Source organism: Cydia strobilella, chromosome 21 (genome assembly GCF_947568885.1).
Source record: "Cydia strobilella chromosome 21, ilCydStro3.1, whole genome shotgun sequence".
In the NCBI taxonomy this organism is placed as follows: Eukaryota; Metazoa; Arthropoda; class Insecta; order Lepidoptera; family Tortricidae; genus Cydia; species Cydia strobilella.
In genome coordinates, this window is record NC_086061.1 from 10,539,237 (window position 1) to 10,560,924 (window position 21,688).

Here is a 21,688-nt window from a genome sequence, read left to right on the forward strand (position 1 = left end):
TTATAATTCATGATATTAAATTATTAGTATTCAGGTATTATTTGAGTGTGTTGTTAATAAATAACTTTTATAGTACGATTTGCTTTAAAGCAGCTTTTTATAAAAAAAGTGAAGCGTGCATCGAGAAATACAAAATCGTCACATGCAAGCCGCACTTTACATTTAATCAAGTAGGTATTTTATAGTTATGGTTATACTTTCTCCTATAGAACCGCCCGAGATACGTTGCTGTATTCGCGGAGCTCCGGGAGGCTGTGGGCGTGATATCGGAACAGTGCCGGCCGGCACTACAAATTATTTCATTCAGCCCAATCCCTACAAATTCTTTAACAGGCAGTGATTCATTTAAACAGTGAGAGTTCTACATCGGCAAACAATTTTAATAGTCATAATAACGAGTGCTTTAATTTATAAAAGTAGCGATTCTTTTATTTTATTTTTTTGTGATTTTGTGAATGAATTGTGTTACCAACATGATGTCTGCTGAGGGATTAGAATACGAAACCATCGTCCAGAATGGGCCGAAAAAAGTAAGTTTTTATTTTTTTATTTTACAGACTTTGGAGGTAAAAGACTGAATATTGTCTGTCACTGTATGCGCGATATAGGTAGATATTAGGTTTAAAGGGGGGATGTCCTATACAACCGTCTGGCGTTGGTAGGTAGGTTTATTCTGGGTTCATGAATGCTGGGTAATGCTATATCCTGAATGCACAAGAGGATGATGTTGGCGGGAATTAGCTAGTTGTTCCCTTTCTTTTAATTGAGTATTCCATTACATGTGTATGATGTCAGCATACTTAAAATAAACTTTTTACCTACCTACGCTGTGTTAAAGGGTAAACAAAAATAATGATAACAGTGGAAATGTTTTTACAAGTCAATTTTATCTGACTTCAGTTATTGATTAAATATGAAACATGCAGTTAATTGCTGAACGTTTTCTGATTAGACTAACATTTCAAATTAAATACAAGCTAAGTACAGTCGAAGGCAAAAATATCGATCCAGACAAATGGCTCAAAAATATGTGACAACTTTATTGTCTAAGGTGTAAGAGCGTACAGATATTTTTGAAACTTATATTTATGCCCTTGACTGTACATATATGTAAGTACATGTATACTTGCTTTGCTCAACGCGGTAGCAAAGCAAAGGTATTATTTACCTCTCGTGACCTGAGCATGAGCAAGCGCAAAAAAAAAATCAAGCTAAGCCTTGCGAGCATCTTGAGAGAGACAAACTTTGCTGCCTAGTGTTACATTTTTTTCATCCTACTTCCCATTCAAAAAGGACGACGTGATCAAGAAGGAAATTATGTAAAAAAGATAAGTCATTAACATTACCTTAAGTCGAGAAAAGAGAGAAATTTCGAACCATGCGCTTGGTTTCCAAACATACGATTTGGGTTGGCTCTGTAAGCACGCTAAAAAAAACACGGACATACACAGACGGTAGATACGACGTTCTTGTACCGAGCGATTGGGATCATGCGTGTCGGGTTTTTTTTTGAAGCGCGGGCTTAGAAAATTATGTGTTTTAATGGATATATGACTCGATATCTGTTTCTATGTGTATAAAGTATGTATTTATCTATATAAGTATCTGTATATCGTCGCCTAGCACCCATAGTACAAGCTTTGCTTAGTTTGGGGCTAGGTTGATTTGTGTAAGATGTCCCCTAATATTTATTTATATAGGAAAGTAAGACGGGGCGAGTATTAGCAGTGAGTTAAGACATACAGTTTCGGGTGTAGGTTATATTTGGTTATATCAAGTTTTCGTACGGTTCAGAACAAATTTTAATCACTAGACTTATATTGACCGGGATATAGACCGTGATTACCTTTTGTATTATTTATAAGCTCCCGAAGTCCCGATATTTCGACGCAGTTACATGCATTATGTTCACGGGTGATATCGGGAGCTCATAAATAATACAAAAGGTAATCACGGTCTATATCCCGGTCAATATAAGTCTAGTGAAACTAACCGTAAATCATTCAAAACTAAATTTTAATCACGCCAAAGGGTTATCACACAACTCTTTACAGTATCTTTTACACTATCTATACTGTCTATACTTATGTTCCTTTGATTTATAACGCGTGAACTGCCAACCTTTTAGTACCATGTGACGAAACTGAAATAAATATCATACAGCAAAGAAAAATGACCAAGTCCACCGGTGGCCGAGGCGGGAATCGAACCCGCGTCTTCAGCTTACGCTGCTAACGTCCTAACCACTAGACCACCCGGCCACGGCCGTACCCGTCCCAAATTCTCTGGTGTATGCTACCTTTGAAAGGCTGGGCGCCTTTGACCAACTCTAAGGGCGAGCAGTACGTGCTTGCACCTCCTATACGATGTGGTCCAACCTATCGTTTACGAAAAACCATAAAAAGGGACCCTAAAACCCCCCTCTACCCGTTAGCTTCACCCCCACCCTCGGGTACTTTTAGTATGTTATTTAATACACCATTCCCTACAACTATGCCAAAATTGGCTTATTGGAATGTGGAATGAGTTGCCTCCTGAGGTATTTCCTTTGCGCTACGACATGGGATTCTTCAAGAAGCGGGTATTTAGAGTTCTCAAGGGTCGGCAATGCTTAAGTGGCTCCTGTGATGTTGCTTATGTCCATGGGCGACGATGACTGCTTCCCATCAGGCGGCTCGTCTGCTCGTTTGCTGACTATCCCATAAAAAAAAACACGAATTATTTCCCCCGATTGGCAATGTTTGTTCTTCGTTTGGTGGCCTACATACTCAGTTTAAGCCATTGAAATTTAAACCAAATTATTTGGGAAAAAATCTGATTTTCTTTTGGTTCACGTTTGAAGTAAATAATAACCTATCCAGGCGTTTTATTCATAACTTGCTAAAAATAGAATATGTGTCGCTTAACTTTAAACTTGGGTAAATCCATTCGACCCTCTCATCAAATATCAGTTTGTAGATATTGTACCGCTTCCTCTCCACCTGCCCATGGTATCTGGTTAGAGGACAATCAAATACCGTGTGGTGTACGGTCTGCTCGGGTGCTCCACATCGGCATACTGGTGACTCGCACCAGTTCCATTTGTGCCATAAGTAAGCACAGTTCCCAACTCCGGTCCTTATCCGATTCAGCATGCACCAGACGCGTCGGGACTCCTATCTAATATCTGTTATTACCTTTTCTTAATAGAGTTAGACCAAGAAAAGTGCAACGATTTTGATAGCATACGCAGTGCGTTATTTATAAGTTTTAATGTCATAGAAGTTTGACATTTAAAATAACACTTGCACTGCGTATGCTAGAGTCTGGCTAATGAAAGTTGAACCTGAAAAAACGCGGCAATTTCAAAAAATCTGTAGCAGGCGGCTCTTTGATTACAAGGATTGGATAATTTATATACTTTTTATGATTTCTAGAATACGAAAATTATAAAAAGTATAAAAGTAATGCAATCCTTGTAATCATAATCACAAAAACGAAACGAGATTACTATTGGCTAATGACGAAATTACCTAGCACTTACGCCGCCGCTAAGACGTTCCTGTACGTACCTGTTCCACATCCGCATCCGCATTAAGCTCCGCATCGATTTTATGCTAATGTTAAAAATAATGCGGAAGTTCCGCGGATGCGGATGGAAATATTCGCAACATCCCTGCAGTTGTACCCTTTTTCACTAGGGTCATAGACAGCATTGTTCGGTTTACTTGTGACCGCATCATCTGTCTTAGCAGTGTTCTGTATTTTCCTGTAAAAATCGAAATGACTGCAGTTGCTAAACTATTATCGTGGCTGTTATATCACAAACACTTGAGAACATAACATAACCCGATAGTGAGACATTATGATAACAAAGGTGGATGATAGATAAAGCTCTCGAGATAATACCTATGAGGTTTTCCTTAAACATCGAATTGAAGAGAAAACATTCAAAACCTTCTATTTGTTAAAAAAAATGTAAACCTTTTCAAATAAACTTTCACTAGACTTATATTGACCGGGATATAGACCGTGATTACCTTTTGTATTGTTTTTGAGCTCCCGATATTTTGACGCAGTAAACTAACTAAAAATATCGAAATATCGGGAACTAACCGTGAATTATTCAAGACTGTTATATGAACTTTAACACTTAACACTTGATTTTAATTTTAATTAACCTTCATGTCTGAACTCTAAAGCGACATAGGAACTATATAAATTCGAAGTCTATTTTATATTGCTTTCAGTTCATCTCGCACTCAGAGTACCTAACTATTGTTACCAATAACTTACATATACCAAGAACTTCGTTCAGGGCTGGGGCGGCTGCCGAGGCGGCTGAAGGCAAAAAGTTCGCAAAGTACCGAGGTCTCGGCCCACAATACCACTTTGTGGCATTTGGTGTCGAGACACTGGGGCCGTGGGGTCCAAGCGCAAATAGCAAAAAGCTCGTCGACGCAACCGATGACCAGAGAGCTGGCGGCTTTCTCTCGCAGCGCATAAGTATTGCCATTCAGCGAGGGAATGCTGCCAGCATCTTTGGCACAATGCCGCGGGGGCCTTATTTAGATGTTTTTTAATTAAGAGTAGTTTTGTTTTTTAATTTTTATTATGTATAAGTTGTTATTCTTAGTTACTTTTAGTTTTACTTTTAATTGAATAATAATATACTATATATTGCTAAATAAATAATATACTATTGTTAAATCAATATGACACGTAGAACAAAGTTCAAATTACGCTACCGTTTTTTTGGTTCGTTAGCCAACACAACGCCTCGATGTAAAAACGGCATTTTTGATTGCAAATGGCGTTAATTCAATAGTCTGTCGAGTTGCTACTGGGCTAGTGATGCATTAGAGTTTTGAATGATTCACGGTTAGTTTCACTATACTTATATTGACCGGGATATAGACCGTGATTACCTTTTGTATTATTTGTGAGCTCCCAACAAGTGTGAATGCGACCGTTGGTAACGTTGAAAATGAACGCAGCCGACGCGCAAGAATGAGGGTAGACAGAGCGCTGTCTACACAACTTTGACACCCACCCGCTATCTTCAGTCACCCGTGAACATGATGCATGTAACTGCGTCGAAATATCGGGAGCTCACAAATAATACAAAACGAAGAACTAACTAGACTAATATTTGTAACACAACTAATCAATAATCATTAACATTAACCATTGTCCTTTCAGCCCAGATCTGAGTTATAATCGTTGCACATTATATATTTTTTTCTGGTGATATTGACGTGAAGCTGGCAGGAATGTCTAAAGACGATTGCCATAATTAAAAAAAAAAAAAAAAAAAGGTAATCACGGTCTATATCCCGGTCAATAAAAGTCTAGTGATGCATTGTTTCCGCCATTTTTCCCACGATCGGAATGGGAAGGGAATATTGCCTAAAATATAACCATTATACACGGTGGCTAAAAAATAAGTGCATTTCCGTGGCCCAGGGAGGTTTTGGAATTATCAAATACAAATTCAAATATAATTTATTTCGGAAACAATGTCCATAGTTGTTAGTAACAAAAGTTTACTTAGAGCTAATATTAGTAGGCACCTTAAATTAATATATACATAATAACACACTCAAGAAAAATCATACATAACCTAGCGAGCAATGCAAAAGGTTCCAGTGCTTCTGGAAGCGCCCCTCACATCGCTCTGCAATGGTGTTATTATGCTGTTTGGGCTGCCCCGCAACCTCTTCACTAAGGATGCCACTCTTTTGCGCAAAATAGCTGCAAAGCTGACCGTGTGTGCATTATACTGAGCAACTTTTACTTTGGGACCAACCCCGAAATCGACAAAAAAATTTGGCCGTTTCATACATTTTGGCTGTTCCATTTCTATGGGAGGGTAATTTTTTTTCGCGATTTCGTGGTTGGTCCCATAGTAAAAGTTGCTAAGTATAATCCCAAAACCTCCCTGGCAACGGGAATGCACTTATTTTTTGGCCCCCGTATATGTGTATTATGTATATCGTTGTCTATATTATATAAGTATACCCAGGCCACAACACAAGCCTTCTTGAGTTTACCGTGGGGCTTAGTCAATTTGTGTAAGAATGTAAGAATTGCAAACAAGCATACGGCCCACATACGGCCCGCCTGATCTTATTAAGCAGTCTCCGTAGCCTATGTATACGCCTGCAACTCCAGAGGAGTTACACGCGCGTTGCCGACCCTAACACTCCGCACCCTCGTTGAGCTCTGGCAGCCTTACTCACCGGCAGGAACACAACACTATTAGTAGGGTCTAGTGTTATTTGGCTGCGGTTTTCTGCAAGGAGGTCCTTCGTCCTTCCCCAGTTTGGCTCTGCTCTAGATCTGGAATGACATCCGCTGTGCTGTGCCCTACCACACAAAGCGAGATGACATTCAATCCATTTCCATTAGTAGAAAAGAGCGGCAAATTTAGAAAAAACGTACTTAGAAATTTAAATAGAAAATTTGAATTTCGCTCCTTTTCTACTGACAAAGTTGTTTGACCGGCTATATTACTAAAACCTAGACATCGTGGGACGATTTGGATAGGAAAAGAAAAACCTATGCTATTAATTTAATAAGTACCTTTACTAAAATTGTGATACACTATACTCGGGAATTTCCCCATGGAATTGAAAATAGTCTTTATCACTAAGTAAAAAACCGGCCAAGTGCGAGTCGGACTCGCGCACGAAGGATTGCGTACCATTACGTATCCGCTTAATTATTTATTTTATTCTGTTTTTAGTATTTATTGTTATAGCGGCAACAGAAATACATCATCTGTTAAAATTCCAACTGTCTAGCTATCACGGTTCATGAGATACAACCAGTGACAGACAGACAGCGGAGTCTTAGTAATAGGGTCCCGTTTTTACCCTTTGGGTACGGAACCCTAATGAAATAGAGGCTGTAGTTTTTCACGCATTTCGTAGGTCGCGATAGGACACGTTTTGTATAAGGGCTTTTCATTCGATGGCTTCGGTTTTTTCTTGAAATTCGTGACAAAAGTCCATTTGCATTCATGTTAGTTACCGTAAAATGGTGTAGGGTTCGCGGGGAGAGTTGGGTTATGAATTGGGAGAGAAGGGCTGAAAGGGGGGTGAGATGGGATTTTAAGGCTACTGCTACAAAAAAAATGTATTCCAATTTAAAATGGAGCTATAGTAATACTCATAATTAAAAAAAAACCGATCCAACAATCTTCCAAAATCACCTTTGTATGAAAACCCATCTCAACCCAATTACGAGGGACTACGGGGTGAGGTGGGATTTCCTGTTTAACGTCAAAGTTATGAAATGGAACTACCCAAAATATAATAAAAACTAAAATACAAACGTCGTAATATATATTATACCATTCAGTTTGCATATGTAAAAATAAAATGTTATCGAGGTTTGAATGTCAGTTTTGCTCCTACTCACCCCATTTTACGGTATATAGTAGTAGTAGTAAAACGATTGTACAAAAATAAACATAAAACAAGAGAAAAACGCATCATTTGTACAAAGGCGAACTTATCCCTTTCAGGGATCTCTTCCAGTTAACCTTTATGTAAGTGCTACAAAATATCTTTAATTTATGGAGTGTTTTGTTCATAAGGAAGGTGTTTGTAACCTGTAACTATCCTTCGCGGAATCCCCGGCAATCTCGACCGAATTTCACCTTCCCATACAAACGGAGTTTCGTTCTCATTTTAAAACTACGGGTTAGATTGTAATAAAACTTTGCACATACAATGACATGAGGTATCTAGGTCTGTAATTAGTTTATATAGCTCCAGTTTATAAAAGCTGTTTCCCAATAAATAAATAAAAAAAACAAACAAACAAACAAACAAACGAAATAGAGCAAAAACAAGTTTTGTAAGAAAAAATTCGCTGTATTTTATATTACTATTACATAAACTTACAGACATAGATATACCTTATCCTATTGTAAGTACAAAGTTTCAGAGCACACTAGCTACTCGTTTCAAAATGAGAGCGTAACTACATTTGTATGGAGAACCGAGCTTGCCGGGGACCCTTAATGGCCTTAATACGCATAGAAAACCTCTTTACTATCGCCTTTGCGAGGGCAGGTGGGCAGTAATAGTAACCTATATCCAAGCTTGCCGTTTGCTTGTTGGCAACAAGTAACAACTAGTCAAGGTCGTGTTTCATTCACTATCGTCGTAATTTTGCTCAAACTGCCATTGGTAAAATGAATCAGTCTGGCTTCGGAACCCTTACAAATATGAACTGCACAAGGTCGAGTAGGCTTTATGCTAGGATGTAGAGCAATTCGTTTATCCATGCTAATATTGTAAATGCGAAAGTCTGTCTGTCTGTCTGTGCGTGTGCGTGTGTTGTCAAAATCTCTGCAGACTTTTCTTGGTCAAACTATAAGTGACTGATCTCATAGAATACATGAGTCACTTTTATATTATACTAGCTTTTGCCCGCGACTTCGTCTGCGTGGACTTAGTAACAGCAGCTAAAGTAAGTATAGCGCCTGGAAAAATTCTCATAGCAATCTAAATTTGAGCATATTGTGCACACAAATTAGCAGGCACTTCGTTAATTATCTCAATTCCACCCCGCTTTTTACTTTCTTAAGGGATGATTTTCGGGATAAAAACTATCCTATGTCCTTCTCAGGGACTCAACCTATCTATGCCAAATTTCATCTAAATCGATTCAGCGGTTTAAGCGTGAAGAGGGAACACACAGACAGACAGACAGACAGACTTTCGCACTTATAATATTAGTATGGAAGTATGGATGTAACTATTTCGTCACAGCTTAACCACATACTGAAAAATGCGTTGATAATTGATGCAAATCAGTTGCATTACTAGCTCAGCAGTTCTTTGAATGCAATTTTATTCTTATTCAATTTTAATAATGATAAAACATCATCATCATAATTATATATAGGTACTTACTAAAGATGTAATTAAACACACGATGGTTATTTATTGTTTTACGTTAATGTTACATCACAGGCCGGACACGCTATACATCAAAAATCACTTGCGTTTCTATGTGTGAACGACACGTCGCTACACGCGTCATGCGTCATAGTGTGAGTAAGTTGATTAAATAATAGTACTGAGCGGCCGGCAAACGGCCGTCAATCTGCTGTCGCGGGGCGAGGTAATACGAGTCGGGGCGGGGCGGTGCGTGGCCATTCTGTATGATAATACGTACTATTACTTATTCTGTGGTTACATGCTACATGACCCTAGCAGGTTCACACCCGAACTTTGCCCTAACGGGCGCGGCATTGTCTCACGCTATATAACGGATCGGCTCACATGTTTTAATTAAAACTGCCTAAATACCTAAATACCTGGTTAAGATTATTATGATAGTGCTCGAGTGAGTTTACCAGCGAATTAATTGGGGCATTTTCTATGAAAAGGGACCTTATTGTCGATGGTGCTTATTGTGATCGGAGCATCGTTTATAATGGCGTAAGCGCCATCAACAATAAGGTCCCTTTTTATAGAAAATACCACAATTAATAACTCGAACCGCCTTACCACATGTTTTTTTGCTTTATTTGACGACCGGTCTGGCCTAGTGGGTGACCCTGCCTGTGAAGCCGATGGTCCTGGGTTCGAATCCCGGTAAGTGCATTTATTTGTGTGATGAGCACAGATATTTGTTCCTAAGTCATGGATGTTTTCTATGTATTTAAGTTTTGTGTGTATTATATATATCGTTGTCTGAGTGCTCACAACACAACACAAGCCTTCTTGAGCTTACCTTGGGACTTAGTCAATTTGTGTAGAAATGTTACCTGTAATATTTATTTATTTATTTATTTCTGTCTTATTTATTATGAAGTATTTTACGGAATCGGTATAAACAAAATCGCTTTCCGCTCTGTATGTATGCCTGTCCCTTTGTATGCTTAGATCTTTAAAACTAGGCAACGGATTTTGATTTTTTAATAGATAGAGTAATTCAAGAGGAAGGTTTATATGTATAATTTGTAAAGGTTTTGTGTAAATTTGTTGAACTACCTGTGCGAAGCCGGGGCGGGTCGCTAGTTAATTATGAAATACACAAAATTTTCTCGGCAATTCCAGTATAATTCAATATCTCGAAGTCTAAATCTAACTTAAATAATAACCTATTTTTTTCAATTCTACTTACTTAACTTTTTAGTAAGTATTTAAACTTTGATATTAATCAAAGATGATATAATAGGATAGAGCGGTACTGTCATAGTAAATTTTGCAACCACAGTAAATTCACTGCCAGATATCGACACACTTTAAAACTAAAAATGAAGATTTATAAAAATACGATAAAATGTATTTAAATATGGATAAATGATTTTTATTATTTGCATTATTATTTTTTATGATTTTGACTTTGACCCATGTTCTTTCACTGATATGCGTTAAAATTGTTAAATAATAAACGAAACCGTCAGCGCCCTCTATACGACAGTAGGCCAAAGGTAGTGGCGCCATCTGATCGAGAATCAAATTTTCGTGATTTTCGAGGCACGTTTTTCCATAGACTATATCCATCTATTACGGAATTTACGGAGTTATATCTTTGATATTAATTAATGATTATGAATTTATGACTGGAGACACGACGATTAGATTAAAAACATATTCAAATCCAAGATGGCGCCTTATCTGAAATGGGTGAAATGTATTCGTCTGCCGAACTAACTAATGGATTAACGCGGTCTTTGACCCACCACCTACGCGTCACTCCATTCATTTTTTATAAACTTTTTTACTTTAACGTTTTTAATTTACAGTCAAGATATAACTAGCAATAGATCAGCAAAAATTACGTTAGTTACTGTAAAATGGGGTTAGTAGGGTTCGCGGGGAGAGTTGGGTTAAGAATGGGGAGAGAAGGTTTGAAAGGGGGGTGAGATAGGTTTTTAGGGCTACTGCTACAAAAATAATGTATTCCAATTTAAAATGGAGCTATAGTTATACTCGTAATAAAAGAAAATCGATCCAACAATCTTCCAAAATCACCTTTGTATGAAAACCCATCTCACCCCATGCAATTACGAAGGACTACGGGGTGAGGTGGTTTTCCTGTTTATCGTCAAAGTTATGAAATGGAACTACCCAAAACAAAATAAAAACTATAATACAAACGTCCGGAACACTTATTATATACACCATTCAGTTTGCATATGTAAAAATAAAATGTTATCGAGGTTTGAATGTCAGTTTTGCTGCTACTCACCCCATTTTACGGTACTTAAGGCCTGTTTCACAATGTCCAAGTAATGTATTGGATAGTTAATTAACAAATAAATTAACTGCCAGATAAAATTTTCTTCGAAAAAAGCACTTTATCCAGCAGATAAAGCTTATTTGGAGATTGTGAAACGCCAACGATGACTTTATCCGTCAGATAAGTGGCAAGTAGCTTATTCAGGACTTTACTTGGACATTGTGAAACAGGCCCTTAGGGTTTCTAAATATACAACATTTGTATATTTTACCCATATAAGTGTAATTTACTCGTATTTGGCAAAACCTTTTTCACATCACCTATTCGAAAAAGGGCTTATTCTTCCCCACTAGGAGTGATCAAAGTGGCACTTTTCTGTTCTAGGGCACGATTTTTTTTTCTTTTTGCATACTATTTTGTTTGGGGTAATTAATATTGTGGAAAATAATAATTTCCTCATAGGTGATGTGAAAAACAGTATGTGTCACATGGTAGCAAAATTATTTCCATCTTGGGCGTTATCACTTGAATCCCTCACTACGCTCAAGATTCTATTTTAGAATCCCTCGCTACGCTCAGAATTCAATTATAGAATCCTTCGCTTCGTTCAGGATTCAATGTACGCCCTCGCCGTAGATTAGATTAGATATATTTTTTCACAACATATGATTACAGAACAAATTACATTAATGTCAATTTATAAGAATCTACATTGTGATCGTCTGATCGTCAGAAATAAATTTAAATAATAACAAAATCATCCAAATAAATTAATTTCATTAATTATACATTATATGAAAAATTTCCCCTGAGAAGGATCGTCAAATAGTAACAATAATAAACAAGGAAAAATGTCAAACATGGTATGCGAATATAAATGGAAACGGAAATATGTCATTTTGCTCCCTCGTGACACAATCTACTATTACGAATTGGGACGGACATAAACTTTTTACGCTTTCCACGCCCAAGGCCAAGGCACAGATAACTCCTTCGAAGCGCAAGCCCTATAAGGAGAGACGGCCTTCACCGGTGGTCAGTGCCAATTTGGGAAAAGTCGAGTGAAACGAGTCATATCATCGAGCACAGTGTGGACACTGACAGCATTGATAATAAAGTAAAAGAGTTATAGGGGAGACCGAAGTGAGTTGTAACATTGTCGATTTTATGGAACCTATTAACTGTTAGCGAGCTCGCAACAGTACGCGTTTGTTAGCTAATAATTTGCACTAAACGCGCGCTATTGCGAGCTTGTTATATACAAAGGATTGATTCACTCCGCGCCGCATCGCTTCGCTTCGCGTTCGCGTGTTGTTCGCCTGCGAAGTACGATGCGTTACTAGGCGTGATACATTTTTTTCAGTGCTTGAGAATGAAATAAGAAAAAACCGGACAAGTGCGAGTCGGACTCGCCCATCGAGGGTTACGTACTTTTTAGTATTTATTGTTACAGCGGCAACAGAAATACATCATGTGTGAAAATTTCAACTGTCTAACTATCACGGTTCATGGGATACAGCCTCGTGACAGACAGACAGACGGTCAGTGAATAAATAATAAAATATATGGTTTTTAATTGAATTTCGAACAGTCGCTCAATGGTTTCGATAATTCAACAAAAAATGTTTTTATTCACATTCCATAAAACGTAATAGATGGATACAGTTTAAGGAAAAAACGTGCCTCGAAAATCAAGAAAATTTGATTCTCGTTCAGAGGGCGCTACTAGTTTTGGCCTACAGTCGTATAGATAGCGTTGACGGTTTCGTTTGTTATTTAACAATTTTAACGCATATCAGTGAAAGAACATGGGTCAAAATCATAAAAATAAATAATGCAAATAAAAAAAATCATTTATCTATATTTAAATACATTCTATCGTATTTTTATAAATCTTCATTTTTAGTTTTAAAGTGTGTCGACAGATGGCAGTGAATTTACTGGGGTTACAAAATTTACTATGACAGTACCGCTCTAGTATAAGTTACTCTATGATAAAACGTATTTTAAACCAACCCTCCAACTTCAAAAGTATAAAATTAGCTTCGAAATGATTCGCCGAAGCTCAGAGCGATGGCGCACAAAATGTACAAATCATCTCACTAAATATAGTGTTTTAACGCACTACGTGTTAGAAGGATAAACAAATGACGTTGATCTAAATATACGTTTGTCCCGTTTCATAGTGTGATAATTTAGTGGTGGAAGTAATTTCTGGACTAAAATAGCTAAGGTTGTACATACTATAAACTGCAATAGATGTCATATCTTCTTCTTCTTCCTAGCCTTATCCCTTCATTTGGGGTCGGCTCTCCTCGTCCTTAGGTGCCAGGATCGCCTGTCCTGGGTTGTTTGCGTTTCAAGCTGAGCCCGTTCCAGGTCTTTGGATACGGTTGCAATAGATGTCATATATTAAAGGAAAAGTGACGAAGCCCTCCACCACTAAGGTTCGTATCCGGCCTTCACCACTGGAGGGCTTCGTCAATTTTCCTTTAATATATGACATCTATTACCGTTTATAATTTATATATAGTAGTGTGACTACTTAAAAAACACAAATCAAAATTATTAATTAAAATAATTTGATTTGTTTCCAAAACTTGTTAAGGTAAAATTACTAAAATTATACTAAATGTGGAGCGGTGGTGGCCAAGTGGATATGCCGTGAGTTCAAGTCCTGGCTCGTACCAATGAGTTTTTCGGAACTTATGTAAATTCCTTACATCATTTGATATTTACCACTAGCTTTTCGGTGAAGGAAAACATCGCGAAGGTACCTGCATACATCTGCGAAGAAATTCAATAGGTGTATGTGAAGTCCCTAATCCGCATAACTACTAAATTATATTACCTAAATAATTCCGTATATGTGTAAATACCTGCCTTTCCAATAAAATAAAGAACACAGTCATTTAAGTCATCCCATGAGCCATGACGTTTGTAATTCCCAACATTCATAACCGTAGATATATCTACTAAATGTCTGTTTTTTTAAATTTCCTATTTTAAGACAACAATTTCCTGATTTTCGAATTTCATATGCAAATGGCAGGCGATCCTAATTAATCATTCAAAATGCTTCAGTTTGTCCATTAGGTCAATGTACCTGCCGGTATTTTTAAACTAATTAAAAATGACACATGGGTCACGCCTGTCAAATTTTAACCCAACTCAGGATCTCATTACTTGACAATGTGACCTGGTTTACTTTTTTAATTGTTTTTTTTTACGTTCGGCAATATTTTCACCCCGGGAAAAAATCCCGGAAATGCATATTTCTTATATTTCGTTCGCTTTTCACTATTTACTTAAACAGTAGAAAAGAATCTGGATAAAATAAAATTGTACGATAAAATTATGTTAATGACAATACCTGTCGCTTTCCTGATGATAAAAAGTGGCATATGCATTATGACGGTGGCTAAAACGTCTACACACAGCGAAAAAAAAAAAAAGCTCCCTGCCGAGGTTTTCCCGAGGGGCTACAGTATGGGGTTCTTCAAAAAAGAAGTGTACAGGTTTTTAAAGGGTCGGCAACGCGCATGTAATATCTCTGGTGTTGCAGGCGTCCATAGGCTACAGTGACTGCTTACCATCAGGCGGGCCGTATGCTTGTTTGCCACCGTCGTGGTATTTAAAAAAAAAGTTATTTACGATACAAGTGCGAAATTCGCAAAAATCGACACGATTTGCGCCTCCTATCTCCTACCTATGATGCCACCCGATCGGTGATAAGGACAAAGCATGGCACTATTTTCTCTTTCCTCGTATAGGAATCACAATAAGACTATCTTTCTTTATCAAAGAGTGTCAGGCCCTTGGTCATATCAAATATGTACATATATCTCCGTTAAGCTAGCCGCCATTTTGGCAAGGTCAACATTCGACAGATCTAAATAAGCGCATGACGCGCGCGACCGTTGACCTCGCGGCGTTTAAAAAAAACCGGCCAAGTGCGAGTTGGACTAGCACATTAAGGGTTCCGTAGCATTACGCAAAAAACGGCAAAAAATCACGTTTGTTGTATGGGAGCCCCACATAAATATTTATTTTATTCTGTTTTTAGTATTTGTTGTTACAGCGGCAACAGAAATACATCATCTGTGAAAATTTCAACGTGATTTATTTTCCATTTTTTTGCGTAATGGTAACCCTTCGTGCGCAAGTCCGACTCGCACTTGGCCGGTTTTTCTCCGATATCTGAGGACAAGGTGCTCCCTCAAATTGGTTAAGCCGGTAGGAATGGATTATTGCCGCCCCACTGTTTACAGGATTACACGCAGTCAATAACATGTTTACTTATGGTGTGTCGTTTACCTCGGCAACAAATAGCCTTTATCCTTTATGGCTAAAATTAGCATTGGCTCTTCGTCATGTTTTGTCAATGTTCTACTTAGAGCGAAAATGAGGCTGAAATTAAATAATTATATTAATAAAAATTCTTTATTTACGTACAAGATATATACAGTGGTACTACGTAAACGAAAATAGGCCCATGAGGCATTGTACCAAGGATGCTGGCGGCATTTCCTCGCTGTATCGCAATGCTGATATGTTGTGTGAGGAATCCGCCAGTTCTTCGGTCACCAGTTACATCAACCAGACGCTTCGCGATTTCTGCAAACAACTTGTGCGCGCTGGGACCCCATGGACCTAGAGTTTCAACTCCAAATGGAACGAAATGATACTCTCTAGGTACCGAGGCTCTTATATTTATTACATTTTAAAATTTCGGCTGAAACGTAATAAATTAATGATATCAGGAGAAAATTTGAATTTCGCGCCTTTTTCTACTGAAAAAGTTGTTTGACAGACTATATTTAATATTTGCTGTTTAGCCGTACAATATTTTTTATTATCAAAATAATTTACAGTTTTAATATTCAACCGTTTCCTATTGTCACCAATTGGGATTGGGTACGGAACTATTTTCGTACCCATTGGGTACGGAACGCTAAAAATCTAATTTAAAATTTATAGAGCGCATTTCTTTATGTTTTTTTTACAGTTATTTTTTAATTGAGCGTGAAGCCCAAATACTAGGTATTTTCAGTTGCTATAAAAGAAAAAGTTGGAGATGTTGTTTTGGAGAAACCACTAGATACTAAGTGTTGGTTTCTAGATTTTCAGTTGCTATGAAAGAAATAGTTGGAGATGGTTTTTTTAGAGAAATTGCCACTTGGTATTTTAAGATGGTTTCTAACATCACACTAGGTGGCGGTCGCAAAAAGTTTATGAGTGGAAATGTGTGCTATGCAGACTGTAAATAGGGTTGCCTTTGCTAAAAAATATTTATTTTTGACTATAATATATTATAGCTCTCTGCTCTCGTTTCGGAGGCCAAGACCCTGTGGGTCGCTGAGCCATATTAGTCTTAGCCTTTAAGGGGCCCACTGACTATCAGTCCGCCGGACGATATCGGCCTTTCAGTTGTTCGGAACTGTCAAATTTTTGTTCTAACTGACAGGCCGATATCGTCCGGCGGACTGATAGTCAGTGGGCCCCTTTAAGTAGTTATAATATATTATATCAGAAGGAAGAGTGTAAAAATGCTACCGAGAAATATGCTATTATTTCGTGCAAATAGTTAATATGTTTTAATGATATTATTATTAACTAAACTATTTTTCATCCAGACACCAAATGTGTCGTCTTCAATCAAAAGGTACCAAATTGTCGCTTGCCATAAGGACGCTCTGACAGGGTTTTCGTATAAAGATGCAATCCAATTTCGTCCTTATGGTACCTTTTGCTTTAAATAGTATTTTCGTATTTTCATTTTTCTATTGGGCAGGTCGTCCAAGTTAGCCAACCCTCCATACAAAGCCCAAAAAATTTTCGCGTCAAAAAGATTTTTTCCTAAGCAGAACACTATACCGAATATGTGCTTAAACGGATCCCCACAATATTTTTACATCCTGTATACCTATAGTAGGTATAATTACGAGCGAGAAGAAGTACAAGTGAAATGCTCGGATAAATTATATCAAATTGAGATCATATGACATTGATTTGTAAATTCAAATCTAGTTGTTGACACCCCTAGAGTGACAGTTGCTGGAATTTCGCTTTCGAATCCGCTCGGCTCCGTCGCGTGCGCCGTCGCTAATTACGATCTATAGAACATATAGATCATGAATCAAGTAACAAGTTTACTTTACTTAGACAAACCAGTATTAGTAGATCTTTTAATAACACTAGTTACTTCGAATGTATAGGTCTTGTTGTGTTGGATCATAGTTAACGAAATACATTGTGAATTGGTATGCATCTCCGTTACTCTGATCGAATGAAGCAATTTATGAATTTACTGTTTCTATGCTATTGTTAGCCGTTGCAAAGACAAAATTACTCAGGATTCCGGTACCTTAAATTATTCTTTTAAATAGGGAGTTTTACTGCAATGTTCTGCCACCAGAGTGCAGCTCTAGCGCACATCCTAAACCATAGAGTAACGGCCGAATTTCACCTTCCCATACAAGCGGAGTTTCGTTCTCATTTTAAAACTACGTGTTGGATTGTAATGAAACTGCACATACAATGACATGAGGTATATCTAGGTTTCTGTGGAGGTCCCGTTTTTATCCTTTGGGTACGGAACCCTAAAAATGAAAACTACACCCGCTCTTCAGCAGTCCGAGGTTCGATGTCCGGTCGAACAAAGGGCTTATTGTCCGTCCGCACATGTCCAATTTCCGGCGAGGATCTCGCTGAGACACTACGACTTATTACTAACACATATGCATAGAAAAAACTTGCGTTGAAAGACTAAGTTTTTGTGTAATTTTCCGCTATGCTTTCTGAAATATCACGTAGCTAAGGGTGTATTTGCGCTCCCATTTTGCTTAATGAGAGTGTGAGACGCAATGCACGTTGGACCAAGAAATTAGACATATCACCCTAAGGAAGAAAATTACCTAACATCCCTTCCCGTAGAGGTAAAGATAAAAAGTCTCATAAGGCTGCGTTGCCACTAGAGATGCGTAGCGAATAGCGTGGGATGTGTTTGTTAACGCAGCGTCTATGTGTTGAAATAACTGTTGTTTTTAGTTAATTATTCTTCATTAGACTTCATTATTATTGTTTATTAAAAATAATTAGGCCAAGTTCGAGAGCTGATAACTTTTATTCGTGACTAGAGATAGTAGGTCCGAATCTCGGCTAATTACTCTTAGGCCCACTTGCACCATCCCCTAACCCAGTGTCAAATTGTACTGGTAACCAAGGTAACTCCAGGTTTAACCGGTTAACCCCGGGTTAGTGGAATGGTGCAAGTGGCGCTTAGGGCTACGTGCACGTTCGATGGTTAGCCAACTAACTCGCAGTTAACCGTTTATACAGTACGTTTAACCCTGTATAAACAGTAAACTCTGAATAATATTGTCTTCGGTTACCGCGATAGTTACTCATGAAATAAAACTATGAAAACGGATTATATCGCGTATATTGAATTTATAATACATCCCGACGTTTCGAACTCGTTTCGTTTCGTTTAAAGAGTTCGAAACGTCGGGATGTATTATAAATTCAATATACGCGATATAATCCGTTTTCATAGTTTTATTTCATGAGTAAACTCTGAGTTAGTTGGCTAATGGCTAACCCTGGAACGCGCAGTGGCATTTACAGCTATGGGCTAAATTTCATTTAATATCATTTGATAGATTTAGATTTATTTATTTCATATTTTTTATTTGAAATGAAATGAAAACATTTATTGTCAGACCACAGGTAGAAATATAACAGATGTATTAAATTACATTATAAATTATTTTAAGCTAATCTATACGAATTTATATTATGATCGTCAACTATTATATACAAATGTCAATACAGATCAAATATCAATAGCAAAATAAATTCATCAGTCAAATAAATATTGGGAAATAAGTATACAATGTCAAATAATAGCTACCTATACCTATATTTTTAGGGTTCCGTACTCAAAAGGTACAAAAGGAACCCTTATGGTGCGACTCTGTCCGTCCGTCCGTCTGTCTGTCACATGTCACATTGCTAAATATCTCGAGAACTACTTAAGCTATCCGATTTGAAATTTGGAATAGTCATGAAGAACGTACGCTAACCCAAACACATTGGAAGTGTAATTTTTTAATATATTTTTATTAATTATGGAAAATGCCCAATATAAAATACTAAGATACCAAAAAAAGGATATCTAAATACAAGATACTATATAAAAAAAAAAGGATTTCAAATACAAGATGAGAAAATACGTATTTTGTTTATCACAAAAAATATAAAAATTCAAAATACAAAATTCTATTTCATAAAAATTTTCATTTTTGTGATACAGGGGATGGAGCCGCCCGGTAAGCATATTGGATCTGTATCTTAAATAATAATCTTAGATAAGTCACATCTCTGCTTTTACTTTTAGGGCCTGTTTCACAATGTCCAAGTAAAGTCCTGAATAAGCTACTTGTCACTTATCTGACGAATAAAGTCATCGTTGGCGTTTCACAATCTCCAAATAAGCTTTATCTGCTGGATAAAGTGCTTTTTTCGTAGGAAATTTTATCTGGCAGTTAATTAATTTGTTAATTAGCTATTCAATACTTTACTTGGACATTGTGAAACAGGCCCTTAGTCTTTTACGTCCGTGAAGGATATAAAGATGTCGCCCTACATACAACTTATACTTATACAACAACACATAAAAATATAACTGACCTTTGGTAGCCTATTAGCTCATAACATTCGAGGGCCAATTTAAACTTAAATTTTGACATCAAAATGATATGTAAATTATGTTAATCGCGCGTGCATATCGCTCGTAATTGGGTCAAAATTATTTTCGTTGTCTTGTTTCTGACCACTTGTCACGCTTCTAATTTTGTACTTTATCAAATAAATGTGGTATTTTCTATAAAAAGGGACCTTATTGTCGATGTCGCCTTCGCCATTATTAACGATGCTCCGATGTAAATACAATGCCGCACGGCGCTGTGCGGCGTAAGCGCCATCTACAATAAGGTCCCTTTTTATAGAAAATGCCCAAAAAAAACCGGACAAGTGCGAGTCGGACTCGCCCACCGAGGGTTCCGTACTTTTCAGTATTTGTTGTTGTAGCGGCAACAGAAATACATCATCTGTGAAAATTTCAACTGTCTAGCTATCACGGTTCGTGAGATTTAGCCTGGTGACAGACAGACAGCGGAGTCTTAGTAATAGGGTCCCGTTTTTACCTTTTGGGTACGGAACCCTAAAAAGTTGAGTGCTATTGCATGTCTTTGTATGTGTAGATTGTAATTCTCTTGAGAAAAATTAAAAACTAAATTTGACCCCATACAAAAAGCTCCACTCCTCCGTCACATTTTTTGGGAAAAAAAACAAGACAACGAAAATAATTTTGAGCCAATTGTCCGTCACGTCACGGGCAACTGACATAATTTAGATATCATTTTGATCTCACAATGTAGGTTTGAATTAGCCTCTGTGTACATTCTGCGGCCTCAATTCGATTTTATTATGAATTATGAGCGTTACCCAATCGAATCACCGTGATGTTATTATATTAATTTATGGACTGGTGTGGACTAAAGTGTGGACTGAACGAAGATGTAGTGACAAAAATTGAGTTTTTTTTTTCTTCATCTATGTTGAAAGTTGTAGGTCCTCGCTTTCAGTACGGGCGGCCTACAACTCTTATTACTTTGTTTCTGTTTTACATTTACATAAATATTGATTACTGAATATAAAATATTAATTAAATATATATATATATATAAGTACGATCTATTTATGTTGAGATGGTTTGGACACGTGGAAAGAATGAGTGAAAGAAGGCTAACAAAGAGAGTGTATAAGGGAGAGGTAGAAACGGGAGCTGGTAGGGGCAGACCTCGGCGGACTTTCTCTGATCAGATCGGGGAAATCCTGAAGAAAGGCCAGGTCAAGAGCACCCTAAACCGGCGAGCGTGTATGAGGAATGTTATGAAAGTGAAGGAAGCGAAAGAAGTATGTCAGGATCGTAGCAAGTAGAAATCCGTGGTCTCTACCTACCCCTCCGGGAAATAGGCGTGATTATATGTATATGTGTGTGTATGTAATTTAAGTGTGTCAAATCGGGGGCCTGTAAAGTGTAAAATAGAGCGATCAATGATCCCATATGGTGATTGGTGACTTAATGACGGCAATTTATATTCATCAAGTAAATTATTTCGTGAAGATATCGGTTACCTGCTTGCTTACTTGTGTTGTAAAATTTGGCCCAATGAAGGTATAAATGTAAAAAAAAACCGGACATGTGCTAGACGGACTCGCTCACCGAGGGTTCCGTAACTTCGAATTTGTAGGAAGTTTCCTTTCTATACCCGGCTCACCCGGTATTGTATTGTCCTAGCTCTAAGTATATTGATTTGCATGGTAGGTTTTAATTAATTGTACTGTTTAACATTCGTATTTAAGTTTTTTGTTACTAACACTTTTATGGGCCACGCCTGAAAATAAATGATTATTTAATTTAATTTAATTT

General features: G+C 37.5%; 1 protein-coding gene across 1 annotated transcript in view; it reads left to right on the plus strand.

The window, feature by feature from the left end:
* Nucleotides 1–206: 206 nt before the first annotated feature.
* LOC134750983 (coactosin-like protein) overlaps nucleotides 207–21,688 on the plus strand; it is a 34,216-nt gene continuing 12,734 nt past the window's right edge. The window contains exon 1 of the mRNA XM_063686287.1: nucleotides 207–530. Within this exon, the coding sequence (XP_063542357.1) occupies nucleotides 456–530 (75 nt within the window). The 5' untranslated portion in view covers nucleotides 207–455. The remainder of the gene's footprint in view (nucleotides 531–21,688) is intronic.